General features: G+C 55.5%; 1 protein-coding gene across 5 annotated transcripts in view; it reads right to left on the reverse strand.

Annotated features, from left to right (window-relative positions):
• Window positions 1–2174: 2174 nt before the first annotated feature.
• The window catches only part of LOC308594847 (maestro heat-like repeat family member 5), a 62363-nt gene continuing 48671 nt past the window's right edge, over window positions 2175–15866 (reverse strand). For 2 of the 5 annotated variants that reach the window (XM_081208291.1, XM_081208294.1), the window contains 18 exons: window positions 15014–15149; window positions 14369–14484; window positions 13028–13177; window positions 12111–12268; window positions 11847–11982; window positions 11451–11641; window positions 10519–10656; window positions 10271–10388; window positions 9875–10018; window positions 9037–9213; window positions 8250–8405; window positions 6778–6900; window positions 5084–5186; window positions 4490–4564; window positions 3554–3647; window positions 3171–3223; window positions 2622–2771; window positions 2176–2428 (listed from right to left, as the gene is read on the reverse strand). In XM_081208291.1, coding sequence (XP_081064417.1) covers window positions 2271–2428; window positions 2622–2771; window positions 3171–3223; window positions 3554–3647; window positions 4490–4564; window positions 5084–5186; window positions 6778–6900; window positions 8250–8405; window positions 9037–9213; window positions 9875–10018; window positions 10271–10388; window positions 10519–10656; window positions 11451–11641; window positions 11847–11982; window positions 12111–12268; window positions 13028–13177; window positions 14369–14484; window positions 15014–15149 — 2376 coding nt within the window. In that variant the 3' untranslated portion in view covers window positions 2176–2270. Of the gene's footprint in view, window positions 2429–2621; window positions 2772–3170; window positions 3224–3553; window positions 3648–4489; window positions 4565–5083; window positions 5187–6777; window positions 6901–8249; window positions 8406–9036; window positions 9214–9874; window positions 10019–10270; window positions 10389–10518; window positions 10657–11450; window positions 11642–11846; window positions 11983–12110; window positions 12269–13027; window positions 13178–14368; window positions 14485–15013; window positions 15150–15866 lie in introns of all 5 variants that reach the window. The other 3 variants (XM_081208292.1, XM_081208295.1, XM_081208293.1) reach the window with 3 other exon arrangements.

The raw sequence follows: 15866 nt of genomic DNA on the forward strand, positions 1-15866 counted from the left end.
GCTTGATCCATGAGGGCTCAGTGCAGAACTGGGACGGCCCTGTTCTGCTCCAAAGGTGTTTCCCAAGTATGGAAGATGTAGGTCCATGGTAAGAAGTCCCACTTCTGTGCCCTTTGCGCCTTCTCTGACTGGCGTCAGGGAAGGGGCTCCTTTCAGAGCCTGGCCCGGCCGGTCACCCAGCTGGTACGTGAGGGTGCTGGGTGGGCGCCCAAGAGGGTCCATGAAGTCACAATAGACCAAGGGCAGTGGCAGGAGCATGGCCTTGACTCCGGCACATCATGGAGCAGCCCTGCTGTCACCTGCGGACAGGGCAGCAGCCAGGGCCCTTGCGGGGGTCCTTGGAGCACAAGGTGGGGGAGACCCTCTTCAGCAGGTGCCTCCAAGCAGCCTGAAAAAGACAGATGTCAGGACCTGGCCTGCGTACTACTACTACAACTTTATTATTTTTACCCTGCCACTCCCCCACCCCCCACAGGGCTGAAAGAGGGCTGGTGTGTGCATGCACTGGGGCTGCATCAAGGGATGGGAGTTTCGGACCAAGTGCTTTGGCCATATGGTCGACACCCTGTCTTGGGACGCTGGGAAAAGCTTGTGCCTTTTTCTCCTGCCTGAGGCCCTTGACTGTCATTCACTGGCTGGACACCCTCCATCAGTTGCAAACCTAAAGGTTAAACATGGGCCCCAGTCTGTTCAGAGGGGCTGAGGCTGAAGGGGGAAGCAGGTGGGCAGTGAATATCAGGAGCTGCTTAAAATATCAGTCATTTTGGTTTCAGTCAGCTGCTGCAACTGGAAATATTCTGCATTCCCCATTTCTAAATAGAAGAGCCTTCTGCTAATTTCTTTGGCTAGACTCCTTGGCGGAAGGAGGGAAGGTGGGCTGGCTCTGCTCAGACGCTGGTTTTAACCTTTAAAGCCCTATACGGCCTAGGACCCTCGTACCTACGGGACCGCCTCTCCTGGTACGTCCCACGGAGGAGCTTACGGTCTTCAAACAAAAACATCTTGGAGGTCCCAGGCCACAGGGAGGTTAGGCTGGCCTCAACCAGAGCCAGGGCCTTTTCGGTCGTGGCCCCGATCTGGTGGAACACTCTGTCACAAGAGACCAGGGCCCTGCGGGACTTGACATCTTTCCGCAGGGCCTGCAAGACAGAGCTGTTCCACCAGGCCTTTGGCCAGGACACAGCCTGACCCCCTCTTTTGGCAATCCTCACAGAACTCTAGCCCAATGGTTGCCATTAATCTGATTTGAACTGATTTTATAATGAAATGTGTCAGGGGTTCAGGAGCAGAGGCAAGGGCAAGGGAGGAAACAGAGAGCGAGGGGGAGGAGGCAGAAGAAAAGATGAGTGATGACGACGACCCGAGATCTCCGAGTCTTTCCAGTGAATCAGAAGATTCACAGAAAGGAGCACCAGTGGCCAGGGCAAGGGGGGAGCCTAGGGGGACACCCCAGGAAGATAGAGCCAGAGGGGACTCAGAGGAGAGCAGTTGGAAATCGGGACCAGCGTCACCGCCAGAGAGCAGGGAAGAGGAAGAGCGCCAGAGATCAAGCGCTGGCAGCTCGCAACAGGGGGGAGGGCACGAGTCAGGAGTGGCCACACCTCCATCGGGGAGCGAAGAAACGGTCAGACGGAAAGTGGAAGGTTGGGCGCGCGCGCCAAGTCCAAATGCACAGGAAAGTGACGCAGTAGGCAGCCAGGAAAGGGAGCCAGGTCCTAAAGCCCGGCGCAAGGAGACAGGGAGTTCCGGGGGGTCGGCGTCAGAAGAATCCCGGAAGGAAGAGACCCCGGGGGGCAGAGGGACCCAGAGGAGAGCAGTCAGGCGGAAAAGGTGGAGCAGGGCTAGGATATTAAGTTGGTGCACAAGGGGCGGAGACTCAGACGGAGCTTCGCCGATCTAGCCATTAGACGTAGAGTTGCACGCAGCAGCTTGGGAATGGAAACTGTAACTCAATAAAGACTTTTACTTAATGACCGCTGGCTAGCGTGATCCTCTGTGAGCTAGGATCTTGAAGCAACTCTGACAAAATGATTTTAGAATGTTGTATCATTTTTACTGTTGTTAGCCGCTCTGAGCCCGGCTTCGGCTGGGGAGGGCGGGATATAAATAAATTATTATTATTATTATTATTATTATTATTATTATTATTATTATTCTGCTCTGACATGGCATGGCTCCTTTGGGTGCTCTTTGCCCACAGGTGCCCCAATGTCATCAGTCCAGGGAAGGCCCAGCACACTTGGCCTAGAGACTGTCCTAAAGCGATACCTTTATGGTTGACCGTCCACCTGGCTCAGGTGGGCACCTGCATGCTGAGGGCTCTGCATCCTCCCACCACTGGCGGTCCTTCTGGAAGGAGTGGAGATCCCAGCCGGGGCCTCAGCTGAATACCTTCGGTCTCCTCGGCTGGACTCGGTGGGCTGCTTCCCTGTAATGGGGCAAAGTGGGCAGCATTGGCATGAAGAGTCCCCTTGACCATCCTGTGTTCTAGGAGAAGGAGTAAGGAAGACTGGAACCCAAAGCAAGCAAGGGCCACTTGAACACTGTCCTCTGGCCCTCCCTGCCCTGGAGGCTGAGGCATGTCTGAGCCAGCCCCCAACCCCCCCCCCCGCCAGCAATACCTCGCTGGGTGATGCTGCGCTTGGCTCTCCTGGGACTTTCCAAGCCCAGAAATGCAGTCCCTTCCAGCAGTGGGGGGCGTGGCGTTGGCGATTCTGGTGGCAGCAACATTGGGCTGGGCGCTCTGCTGTCACACTCGCTGAGCAGTTTCCCTTTGGGGTGTGAGAGTGAGAGAGACCCAAGGGGTTAACCTCAGTCTGCCCACTTCCCAGCACTTCTAGCCACACAGCAGCTCAGCTTTCCCCCAGCCAGGCAGGCACTCCCACATTGCCTCATTAGGGAGCGCCCCCCCCCCCCGCCAAGGTGATGGTGAGAAGAGCAGGACTTGGGCCTGGGCCCGATCCACCTACTCCGCAGAAGCCTCTTGCCCTCTTGAAAAGGGGACAGAGGAGAGCGCCAAGTGCCTGGTGGTCACTGTCCTGCAAAGAAGCAACCAGGGGTGTTATAGAGGGAGGAGGGGTGAGTCTGGGTTTTTTCTAGGCCTGTGACTGTGCCAAGGAGGGATGGAACCCGCAGAAGAGGCTGCTGAAGCTGAGCTGGCTGTGTCTCACCTGCAGAGCTGCCCTTGGTCTCTGGAGTGCTCTTCTCTCCAGCACCTGACAGCCTGGAGGGGAGGAAGGGTAGATGGCACTTCAGTCTTTGCTTCTCCAGGCACCTTTCCCATCCTCTGGCTACTTGCGGACGGCTGGTCCTGTGGCCCTGGTCAGCCTCGCTCCTCCCTGCCCCTCTCCTCCCTCCACTGGCCTTCTGTCCCTGGCCTTGCACCCATTCCTCTGCCCCCCTTGCTCCCTTGCACAGGCACCCCCACTACGCATCCTGCTCATCCCTTGGCACCACCAACGTCTCCACTTTCCCCCGAACACTCCCCATTCTGTTGGCCAAGGTGTCTTTGGCGCCCGAGGGCACCCACCCACCCGCCTGCCTCACAGCTCACCTCCGCTTCACTGACAGCTTCTGCAAAACCACCCGGTACGTTTTTGCAAAGTGCACCATGATGGGATCTGGGCTGGACTCAAACTCCTGGAAAACTAGAGCAAAGCAGGTGTGCTGGTCACAAGGCGGTTCCAACAAGGCCTGGCCGCCACCAGTCACGGTGATGTTGCTCACCCCGGCTAGGATTGCAGTCCTATAGAAACCCATGGAGAGGGTCAGCCTCACGAAGCCCTCGCTCTGGACACAGTCCTGGGAGCAGGAGCAGCCCCAGCCACCGGAGAACCCCTTCCACAACCCTCACGGTGGCCTCTGGGTTGCACAGGGAGGCAGAGGCTGCTTGATCCTCCACTGCCTCCCTCCAGTGGAGCTTTCACAGCGGATCCATGGGGCTAGGCATTGAGGGGGCCCATCCTGACTCTCAGCTGCTACTGAGGTGGCCAGAGGGACTCGGGTTCTGGCTCTTGGGGCAGGAGGCAGAGCCCTGGCCATCTAACCCCAAACCAGCTACAGGGGCTTTCCTTCCCCTGGAGACGGAGATGGGGTGGGGGGCATCAGATGCTGCTCTGGCCCAGAGGATGGGAGCTGTGAGCCCAACAATATCTAAGGCATTTCTAAGTCGTTTGACTTTTAAAAGTCCCTCAATCACATGAAAAAATACAAGATAAAGATAATAGAGCAGAAACACAACGTCATACCAACCAGTGAAACATGACTATAAAAGCGGAGAGAAGCTGGACTGCAGGAACAACAGGGTCAAATCTGACGGGTCAGGGAGAGGCTGGACACACAAGAAAGAGGCCTCCGCAAGACGCCTAAAGCGATGGGTTGTTTCATGCCTGGTGGAGGGGGCGGGCATTGCCTCTGTAGCTCTGGGCCTGCACCAGAAGGCCTTCCTCCCCAAAGTGCGCAAAGCGGAAGGGCACCCCTCCCCCCTTACCTTTGTTCAGGTAGACAATGTCCTCCTGCTCAAGGTTTTTTGACAGCTCAGAGCTGTAGTAGTTGAGAGTGTGACCTACACAAAGAGGAACAGAGGCGGTTTAGGCTTGACTCTGCTGGTTTGCAAGCGGAGAGATCTACAAGCCCAAACCCACACCCAAGTCTGAAGGCACCATTTCAAATGCAAAGGCTTATTCATCCTTGTGCGGCTCATTCACAGATGAGGCAATAAACATTGGGAAAGGGGTCTCAGAAAGAGGGGAGGCCATGTCGGTGGAGGTGAGGCAATGTCAGGAGGCCTGAGGCTCCTGGCGGCTCTGATTCTGCTCCCCCCCCCCTCGTGGGGGTGAAGGCAAGAGCCCACCCACTGCCTATCTCCTGGGCTCCTTGTTACTGGCTGGGCTGTCACCCCCAGGGATGCCACACATCCTGCAGGGAGTCCAGCACACTGCATTGTGCTCCCTTTCTTCAGCCACAAAATGCCCAATAGTGAAGGTTTATGGGGGCAATTGGGCATCCAGCTGCATTGGCAGAAGTGCTAACTCAGAGTAGGCCTATTTCCCAGAAGGGGAGAGGAGCATTGTTCTCTGCTCACCTGTGAATCGGGCGGCTGCATGACTTATTTCCACCTGGGGGTGATGCAGGTATCCCAAGGCCTGGGATATGAAAACGTGGATGTCATCGTGGTGGTTCCTCATCTGCAGAGACAGAAAAGGCTGGCATGGATTGCGGAGGCTGCTTTGATTCCTCCTCAATTTTGAGTCTGTTCCTACAGGCAGGTTAACCTGCCCTCTGATCCGCGGGCAAAGGGGGATATATACATTTAATAAAGAATGATTATTGACAAGCCTTTGCTGCTCCTTAAGCAAGCAGCGCAACCAAGGCGGAAACACAACAAGGGCCTTTTCAGGACGTGGCCCCTTGGTGCTGCAACCCCAGCAGCCAGGTGCACCTTTAGGGAGGCTGGCCGGCCATTTGCAGGGCATGGGGAAGCAGAGACTCCCAAGCAAGCAGCTCTTTTCTCTCCCTGGTGAGAGGCAGGGCTGGGCCTACTGCATCACACAAGGGAAGCCCTGGCCCTGCAGATGCTGCTGAACTACAACTCCCATCAGCCCCACCAAACATGGCCAACGCCAGGGAGGATGGGAATTGTAGCTCAGCGGCATCTTGAGGGCCAGCGGTCCCCCACACCAGTCCCAAAATCTGTGCCAGAGATGCTCTGGTGCGGCTGTGTCCTTGAATTGGCCTCAAACCCCACCCCCTGCTGGGGCCAGAGGCTTCCCATTCTCAATTGCCTGCCTGGTCCAAGTGTCCTGGGATGATGATGATGAGAATTTATATACCACCCTATACCCGGAGGTCTCAGGGCAGTTCACATAAAAGATCAACATAAAAACCACAATTTATATAATTAAAATAAAAACAACCCAGTAACACCCCTCCAAAAAACAGCCACATTTAAAAGGGCATAGGATGTCAATCAATTCAACCAAAGGCCTGGTTAAAAAGGAACACTTTTGCCTGGAGCCTAAAGGTGTATAATGAAGGCACCAGGCGAACTTCCCTGGGGAGAGCATTCCACAGACGGGGAGCCACTGCAGAGAAGGCCCTGTTCTCATCAATGAAGTGGGGCAGCTTGGAAATCAAACAGATAAATGATGGGCTGATATTTACAGCAGAGCCACATCTGACAGCAGGGGTGCCAACCTCAATAAAATATGGGGGGGGGCAGGAAAGTCCCGCCCTGCATAATCAACCACATGACATGGTGCGCCCAAACCATTTGAAGGGCAATGCCCATTAACTTTGGGAAGGCCCAGCCCCCTCAAATAGTTTCGGGGGGGCAAAGACCCCTCAGCCCCTAGGAATTGGTTCCTATGCCCAACATCACAGCTTGCCAAGCTCTTAATCTGGAAACCTCCTGTTATCTGGGTGGGAGCACCTGTGGGAAGGGAAGGATCCTTTTTCTCTCCTGTGTTTGTCCTCTGCAAGAAAAAGAGCAGCTGCCCTCCAGCCCCAAAGCTGTGCATCTCCTTCGCTCACAGCAGCAGAAGACTGGGGCTCTGGAGGCCAATTCAAGGATGCGGCCGCACTGGGGGCAGCTTCAGAGACATTGACAGGGAGGAAATAAAAAAGGCTGGGAAGCTGAGAGGGGGCTGCTGAGCATGATGGGGGTCATTATGGAGGATGAGAAAAATGTGTCCAGATGGGGGCATGGAGACACATGAATGCCAATAATTTTGTATCTATCTCTGAAAAACCAAACCTCAGACTCGGTGCCCCACTGACCAGGTATTTCCACACATTCACCACGCAGTTCCGGGCGTCATCCCAGGCTAGGCTCCGGAACATCAGCTTCAGGTGGGCCCACCCGAGGAAGACCCCGCAGTGCAGGAGGGTCAATTTGCAGCTCTGCAAGCAGAGGGAAAGCCAGGGGGGTCACCCAGGGAGGAGGAGAGGCAGCTGCACTTGATCCAAAGAGATGCTTCAGAGGACGGCTCCCCCCACTTTGCCAGCAGCCGGTATCTCCTTCCCTCTCTGCTCCCCTCCCTGTTGGCTGCCCAGATTCAGGCTGCTTGGTCAGGAGAGCTGCTAGGAAGAAAGAGCGCTAGCTCACCATGGCCAAGTCACCAGCCCAGGACTGTCCGCACGGACCAGCAGCTCTCTCCGAGGTTTCAGGTAGTGGCCTTAGCAGAAAATGCTGGGAGGCAGCAGGGATAGAGTCTGGGACCCTCTGGGTGGGGTCTGCCCTGTGGAGTGGTGCCCTTTCCCCTCGACCTCAAAGGGAGATTCCAGCTGGATCTACATTGATGCTCTAAACGTCTTAAATTAAAATGTCTATAAAGCTTAATAGGAGTTTCCCATTGTCATGAATATCTGACAGATATTGAGTGAATCCAGAAAATGATTAGAGTGAAAGGAGAGTAAAGTCAAGATAGAAGAAGAGATTAAAGAAATAATGAAATGCGTTTAAGCTAGATGGAAAAATAAAGTAGCGTAACAAGAATGGCTGGAAGTCAAGTCACTTGGTGGGTGTCCGTGTGGGGTAGGTGTGTAGGTATGTTGATATGTACAGTATAGGTAGGTAGTATATAGAGTAATGTAGGTATGTTTTATGTTATGAAAATAAGGTAGTGTGTTGTGTATGTGTATTGTGTAAATGTATATGTATGTGTTTTATATGTTAATAAAAATTTTTTAAAAAGGAGTTTCCCATTGTCAGAGGCTCACTGCTCTGCATCGCCCTCTGGTGTCACATTTTAATAATGCATTATTAAATGACGAGTGTCAATCAGTCCTCCACTGCTCACGATAAAAAAATTCCTTCCTGTAGCACCTTAAAGACCAACTAAGTTAGTTCTTGGTATAAGCTTTCGTGTGCATGCACACGAAAGCTTATACCAAGAACTAACTTAGTTGGTCTTTAAGGTGCTACAGGAAGGAATTTTTTTATTTGGACTATGGCAGACCAACACGGCTACCCATCTGTAACTGCTCACGATGTAAGGGGAGCAGTTTCCCAAAAGCTGCCTTTCAGTGAGTCAGACCATCAAGTCTGCCTAGCTCAGTGCTGCCCACACTGACTGGCAGCAATGGCTCTCCTGGCTCCAGGCAGGGGTCTTGCTCAGCCTTCCCTGCAGATGCTGCCAGGCAAAGCATCTTCTGCATGCAAAGCAGGTGTCCATGACCCCAGAGCGCTGGCCTTGCAGATCTGAGGAAAGGGCTGGGCTCCCGCCCTCGGGGGCACTGAGGCTACTTGCCATGGCTACTGTGCCGTCTCGGTCCTTCAGGTGGAGCAGCAGAGAAAGGAGGCTGTAGAGGACTTCTTTCCTCAGGAGAGGCTTGTCTGCTTCTTTGGCCTTCATCACCAGCTGCCCAAACAGGGAGATGGATGCTGCACGGACGGGGCCTCGCTCCTGGGAGGGGGAACACCAAGGCGCACAAGAGGCACCCAGGTCAGGGCCAGGACAGCTGCGCAACACAGGGTGGAGATGCAGGAAGGTGTGTCTGGGGGGGGGGCACTGGGTGACAGGTGCTTCTCGCCCCCCAGCTCTTGGGGGCACTGTGCCTTCTCCAGCACTGTTTAACCAGAGGCCACTGGGATCGGGGCGGAAGAGAAAGGCATTTTGGCTTGCACCTGAAGCCAAATCAATCAAATCAACACTTTCTGAAGCAATGTGAGAACAGAACCATCCTTTGAAGTTCACATATATTCAAGTTATGTGATGAAATTCTCCAACCAATGTTTTCAAAATGAATACTTTGGGCAAAAGTGTGCACAAAAATGAAGATATTAGTGAAAACAACATTTCTCAAAAAGATTTGAACCTGTCCAGGCACTCAGGGGAAAGCGTCTCTGCCTCCAGGCTCCCTTCTCTGCTCTCTACTGGGTGTCTAAGCAGCAGCAAAGGCCAGTGGCCAGAGGAGAAGAGGCAGGCCCACCCCCTCCCTGGAGGCCAGGGGCCCTCATGGCTGACCCTCGAGGCGCTGGCTGCCTGGCCTTGCGCCTTTGCAAACATCCTCCTTCCCCAAACGTCCCCCACTCACATCTTCGAAAAAGGAGCGCACGTTAAGGGCCAGGTCCATGCAGAGGGGCCCGATCCCCTGGCCGTCCATCTCGTAGATGGCAGTCATGATGTCCTGCAGGCCCTGCAGGATGTCTTGTTCGCGGCCACTGAAGACGGAGCCAATCAGGGTGGGCAGCTCCTCACGGAGAACCTTGACCTGAGGGGGGGAGAGAGAGTGGAGGGACTGGGGGGGGGGCTCAGCATCCACCGCTCACACCAGCCACATCTGTGAGGGGTGTCAAGCACCCCCGCTTGCTCAGGCAGCCTCCCAACTGCTTCCTCTCCCACCCCAGCTTTGTCCTGACCAGAAGTATTTATTGCCTTGGCAGAGCACCAAGATGCGGGTGGGGAGGAGAGTGAGTGAAGGCAGGGAGACCCCCACCCACCAGGGGCCGGGTGATGCAGGAAGCAAAGGCTTTGAAGGAGCGGAGGAGGTTTTTGGGGGAGTCCTGCTGACTCCTCATCTGAGAGGGCTTTCCTGGCTAAAAGATGAACCCCCCCCATGCCCCCAGAGTCTGCTGCAGCTGCGCTGGAAAGAGGCTGGCAGGACACTGGCTGCTCCTTCTCCCTGGTGCTTGTTCAGGATCTCTCTTCGGCCTGGGGGTTAGGGGCAAAGGGCCCCTGCTTGGCCACCCCCTCTTGGAAGAGGCTACCTCCCTCCCTCCCTCCCTCCAGGAGGCTGTGTCCCAGAGGGAGCCTCACCTGAGCTGAGCACGAGAGGCCCAAATGGAAGCCCTGTTGTGGGGGGCAGAGCATGAGGCCGCTCTCCAGCCCCTGGGGCCCTCCAAGCTCCAGCTGCTTCCTGGGCCCTCCCTCACCTTTGCCGGCTGGAAGACAAAGCTGCCAAGCCCCTTCAGGCACAGCTGCTTGATGACGGGGTTGGCGGCTGCTGATCCTTCCTCCAGGTGGTCTCGGAGGCTGAAGCGGTTCATCATCTTGACAGCGGATGGGCTTTTGAGGAACTGAGAGGCAGGAGGGAAGGCTGAGCGGAAGGACCCCCAAGCCCTGATGGGACCCCCTCCCACAGAGACGCCAAGAGGCAGCCTGAGAGGAGGCGAGAAACGACTCAGTGAAGCCCCCCCCCCACTGCCCTGGGCTCCAGGGCCGTCCTTGTGAGAAACCCCTTTCCCCAGCCCTCCGCTTGCCCTGACCTGAGGGGTGGGAGGAAGAATCCAGCTGGCAGCTGCCCCTCTGACCCCCTGGCACCGCCTCACCTCGATGACGAGAGCCAGCGCAGTCATCTTTTTCATCTCGTCCTCCTCGCTGTTGAGGATGAGCGCCGCTTCCCCAAAGATGCCGGGGATCTGGGGGCTGTCGCACTCGGTCATGGCCCTGCTCAGGCGACAAGTGGAGAAGGCAGGATCTCTGGGGAGGGCCAAAGTGGGGAGGAGGAGCAAAGGCAGCGGAGACGAGGGGGACCTGCACCCCCCAGGAAGGAGGCCTGGGAAGGGCTTCCCCTCACCTGGCCATTAGGCGAGTGCCTTGCAAGAAGCGATCCGGGGTGCTCAGCACCATCCATCCCTGCTGGAACTCGATGCAGGCATAGACGGCCCAGTCTCCAGCCACAGAGAAGAGGTTCTTCATGATCTCCACCGAAGTTCTGCAAGGGACCACCAGGAGTCAGATCTCCCCAGAACTCCCCCAAACTCTCCTCCCACAAGATACTGCCTTGGGGCTGGCTCTGTGATGAGGCAGAGAGGCAGGTGCCTCAGGCGGCAGGGGCTGAGGGGAGGGGACTGTGAGGGCCACATCGCCTGCCCTGTAGCTGCCATGCTCGCCTTCAGCCCTCAAGTGCGTGGGAGATGCTGTCCTTTCACCAGCACTGGAGTGAGATCCGCCTGCCAATCCAATGGGCTTCTGTATGTGCCTTGGGGGAAGGTGCCACCTTGCCCTTCACCTCATGCAGCAAAGCGTCTTGGGAGCCAGCTCTGCTGCCCCATTTCTGAGCAGAACGTGGCAGGAAAAGAAAGCCAGAAGCCTCCTCCAGGCACCAGTGAACTCCACCAGTGCCACTCCTGCCTGCGGCTCCCAAGTCCAAAGGAAGAGGCTTCTTCCCATTTCTAGGAGACGCTGCATTTAGCAACGACCGGAGAACAGGCAGGAAAACGTCCATGCAGGTGGACTCCAAGGCCCCTCCTTCCCGCTTTCCGCACAAAGAGCCCCAACCCACTTGTTGCACCAGCTCTTTCCTGCCTGCTGGAGGGGGCGGCCTCCATGGAGCAGCCAGAAGGGCCTCCTGTCATACTGCACCACACAGGCCCCCCTGCCTGCACCCCCCCCCGTTCTTCCTGCTGCAGGGCAGGACCCTCCTTGCCCCCCCCCCACAACAGACGCACACCGCTTCCTGCTGGGGACCAGCCAGGCCAAGGTTCCCTTACGGATCCTGTCAGGTACCTCTGGAAGCTGAGGGCGCTGGTGTTTTCTCTGAGGAGGATTTCCTGCCTGACTTTCAAAGAGTCGGGCAAGTCCAGCTGCATCACATACAGGACCTGCTTGAGCAAGGGGATGAACAACTGCAGGTGCATCTCTGCCAAGGCCTTGCGGTATCCTGGGATGTGGAAGGTCTCGTAGATGACGTTCATGGCCTGCAGAAGAGGAGCGCCAGGCACTTGTCCTCACTGGGCCTCTGCACCCAGCAGCTGATTCTTCTGGAACATGCCATGTCCCCTCAAGGCCATTCACGCCACTGTTGCCTGTCTCCAAGTGCCAGTGCTCACACCCAAGAGAGAGAAGACCAGCTTCCCACCCGCCAGTCGGTGGGACACAGCCAGGCCAGGCCCCGTTACTCACAGCCAGAGACATGGTGGCACTTTCTTCGTTGCTCTCCAGGGGATCCTTGACCTGAAGGTGCTTCAGCAGGAGCTGCAGGACTTGGATGGCCACCTGGGGGCCAGAAGCCATCACTGTCCAGAGCTCGTTGGCGTGCCTGTGAAGTCAGCCCCGCGGGATGCAGGATCAGTCAGCGGCGTCCCCTGGGAGGAGCAGCAGCAGGGAGCAGAGCATGGCTGTGGGGGGCAGCCTAGCCACGGTTACCCAGAGAATCAAGCAGCCTACCTGTTGACAGGTATTGAGAAGGACAGGCAGCTCCGCATCACCTCCTCCATGTGGTAAGGGACCATGAAGCCCAAGGCCCTCAGCACCACCTTCCGGGTCCAGCAAGAGTGCTGGCGCTGCTGCAGACACAGGTAGATGGCACCCACGATGTCTTTCACCTGGGAGAAGAGAAGCGCTTCCGCCCTGTGAAGTGTGGCCCAAACCCAGGTGCCCCTTGGGCTCTCAGGGGAGGAGTCAGGCCAAGGCTCCTCGTTCTGGCCAGCGCCAGAGATGTTGGGGTGCAAATGCTCTTCGGTTTATGTGGGACCTCAACACACACACTCCATTTTTGGCTTTTGTGTCTCAGTGGGGTTCATCATTTGCAAAGGGAAGGCAGCTCTAGCTCCTCAGTTGGAGTCACTGAGCCAGCAGGGTGGAGCAGAGGCTCCCAGGCTGAGGGACTCTTCTGACCATTAGCTCCAGGCTATCTGAAAAGGGGAATCCCCTCACGCAAACCTGCCTGAGCTCTGAGGTCTCCAGGGGAGGTCCTTCTCTCGGTCCCACCACCCTCCAGGACAGGGCCTTCTTGGTGGTTGCGGCTCCCAGGCAATTTTGGAACTCCCTCCCCAGAGAAGCCAGACTGGCTCCCTCCTTGTTGTGCTTCTGCCAGCAGGTGAAGACCTTCTTTTTCCAACAGGCTTTGGGGGACTGACTGCTTTAATGAAAGGGCTGGTGCCATGCTGCTTTTATTGTAATTACTTGCATGGTTTTAAAAGACTTTATATATGCACAGAGTTTTACTTCTATCAGCGTTCTGCATTCTGATGACTGATTTTTCTATATTTTTAGCTGTTCTTGGTTTTATCTGCAAGCTGCCTTGAGTCTCATCAGGGGAAAAGGTGGGGTATAAAGAAATCTATAATGATAGTCATAATCACCCTTTCCACCTTCATTGCGTGGTTCTTCAGAACGGCATTGAGCACTTCCTCTGCAGCCTTCAGCAGCTCAGCGCTGGAGCCTCTCAGATTATCCAGAACGGCGAGCAGGAAGTTTGTCAGCTGAGAGGGGAACAGGTGGTCCTCACAGTGCTGCAAAGAGCAGGGGGAGAGTAAAAGGTAAAATGGTGGGCCGGACCCACCAGGAACCCTCCCTGCTCTGGAAGCATCCTGGGTTCAACCCCAGCAGCATCTCCAGGTGAGAGGACCAGGGAGTAGCAAATGGAAGATTGCAGGACAGACCACAGTGAGCCTGAGGGACCACAATGCCCAGCCTGGCATAAAGGCAGCCTCTTTGGGGCCTTCTTTCAGGAGCAAACAGCTCATGGTGGACGCCTTTTCCTTACCACCCTTTGCTCTCATTTTAAACATCCCATAAAAAACGCATAATTGTTCCCTTCTTAAAAGCCTAGATCTACATCCCCTTGGGAAGGCAGTGAGAGGAGTATGGCTGCTCTGCAGGTATGAGGCTGTGGGAGAAGAGGTGGATTTAGGGGAGCACAGCCACTGGGTGAAGAGCCTTGGGGGTGCTGCAGGAGAATGAAAGGCAAGAAGTGGTGTGGGGAGCCGAATTTTGGTGTCGCACAGGTCCATGACTGGTGGGAGATGCTGGGTGATGGTCCACATGGTCAGAGGGACCAAGCAGAACCTTCTTGTTCTGGGCAAATTTTGGCCAGGCTGGAGTATTATTATATCAGAGATCATAGTCCAGAAAAGCTGGAGGTGCCTGCCCATCAGCTGCTCCACGTGAACCCCCACCCTGACCCTCACAAGGACAAAATGGTGGTTTTTGTTGGCTGCAGGCAAGTGCCACATCACCACCAGGGATCCATGCCATTGGGGTGGGGCTGGCATGGGGTTCAGTTGGAGCCCATGCACAGAGGGGTCTGGAGCCTGTGGGGGGCACTTGGGACCTTGTGAGGCCATTTCCATTGCTGAGAGTGAGGTGCAGGGCACCTGCAGGGCACCACCTGAACCTGGCTTGTGGTGTTGGGCCCTCCCTCCTGTAGATCAGAGATCATGTCCAACATTTTTTGTGGTCTTTAATGCTGGCTTTGCACCCCTGCTGTCACCACCATGACCCCCTCTCATGGCTCCACAGGGGTTTGTGTGTCTGTGCCCGGTCCCTACTCTGCTGTGCAGGGGGCAATGCATCCTGAGAGGCCCCCTGCTGCTTTTGCAGAGGCCCCAACACACACTTGCTAGGGCTGGGGGAATTGTCTGGGTAACACGGAGAGCTGGATTCTGAAACCAGCCACCATGGCTGAGCTGTCTGTCCCATACCATGGCCATGTGCCAGCTGCTCTCTGGAATCAGAAAAGAAAAGCCATCCTCTTCCTGGGACCTCGAGTACCTCCTCACTGACCACCTCATCCTCTTCTGCTTGCTCTTCTTCAGCGCTATTGAAGGAACAGAGGGAAAAGGAGGAGACCACTCTGGGCAGCAGCGACTTCAGCATTTGCCAGAAGCTGCATATTGAAGATGCCAGGCAGGCACACCCTTGCAGGGAGGGAGTTCCACAATTTAGGGGCCGCCACACAGAACACCCTCTCCCAGGCCAAACCTCCAGCTTCTGCAGGTGGAGGAACTACCAAGAGGGCGCCCTCCACGCAACATCTTGGAAGGAGGCAGCCTTCCAGGTATTTGGGGCCTGAGTCATTTAGTGCCCTAAACACCAATGTAAATGTGGACTGGACCCAAATGATGGCCTTTAAGAAATCAGTCTGACACGGCTGACACCCCCTCACCCCCTGCAGGTGCGATGGGCAACTGTGGCCTCTGGCTCACTCATTATCTGGGCACAGCAGCAAAGAATCACAGAATTGTAGCATTGGGAGCAATGCCAAGGGCAATCAAGCCCAGCCCCCTGCAGTTCAGGAAGCACAGCTAAAAAGATGTGGTGGTGGCAGCAGATCCCCCATGTCTTACCTTGCCGACGCAGCAGGACCTCATAGAGGCAACTGACTCCTTGCACTGCAAAAGAACTGATACGCTGCACCGGATCATTGCACAGAGCAATCAGGACAGCTGTCAGATGAGCCAACTTGCAGAATTCCCCTGAGAACTGATTTACAGAAGGGAAGGGAAGGAGCTGCTGGCAAGGCGCCCTCCGGGCTTCAAGGTGGTGCTGTCTGCTGTTGTGCATGGACTGGGATGCCCACTGCGGCTACCCAACCGCCACAGGACACATGTCTGGAAGCAGCTTGGGCAGGATCAATGCCATGCGTGCTCAGGAGAAATGCCAGGGGAGTCTGAGTGTGTCTGCTTGAGGGGAGCATTGACCTCCCCCCTCCACAAACCCATGCAGAGTCCAAAGAGGCCTTCATGGATTCTCCCAATGCCCTGAGTTATCATCATATCATCATCTTCACCATCACCATCATCTTATTATTATTAATTCAAATTATAAACCACCCTTTATCCAAAGATCCCAGGGCAGTGTACAATATTAAGAACTTAATTTACACAGCATAATAAAAAATAATAATACGGAGCATCATAATACACAGCATGATAATAAAATAATCATAATAGCACCCACCCACATGTAACAGGCCTTAGATTGCTTAATGGCGAAGGCCTGGGTAAAGAGGACATGTAAAGACATGCCATGATGTTGCCAGGTGAGCCTCTGGGGAGGAGCATTCCACAGTTGGGGAGCCACCACAGAAAAGTCCGGTCCTGGTCGTGCAAGAGGGCTAGCTCTCCAGAACACCCAAAGTGGTGGAAGTTTGTCTGGATGCTGCAGCCACCGCTGTGGAAACATCTCCTGCAATTCCCC

The sequence above is a fragment of the Podarcis bocagei genome (genome assembly GCF_964188305.1).
Source record: "Podarcis bocagei genome assembly, chromosome: 9".
Taxonomy (NCBI): Eukaryota; Metazoa; Chordata; class Lepidosauria; order Squamata; family Lacertidae; genus Podarcis; species Podarcis bocagei.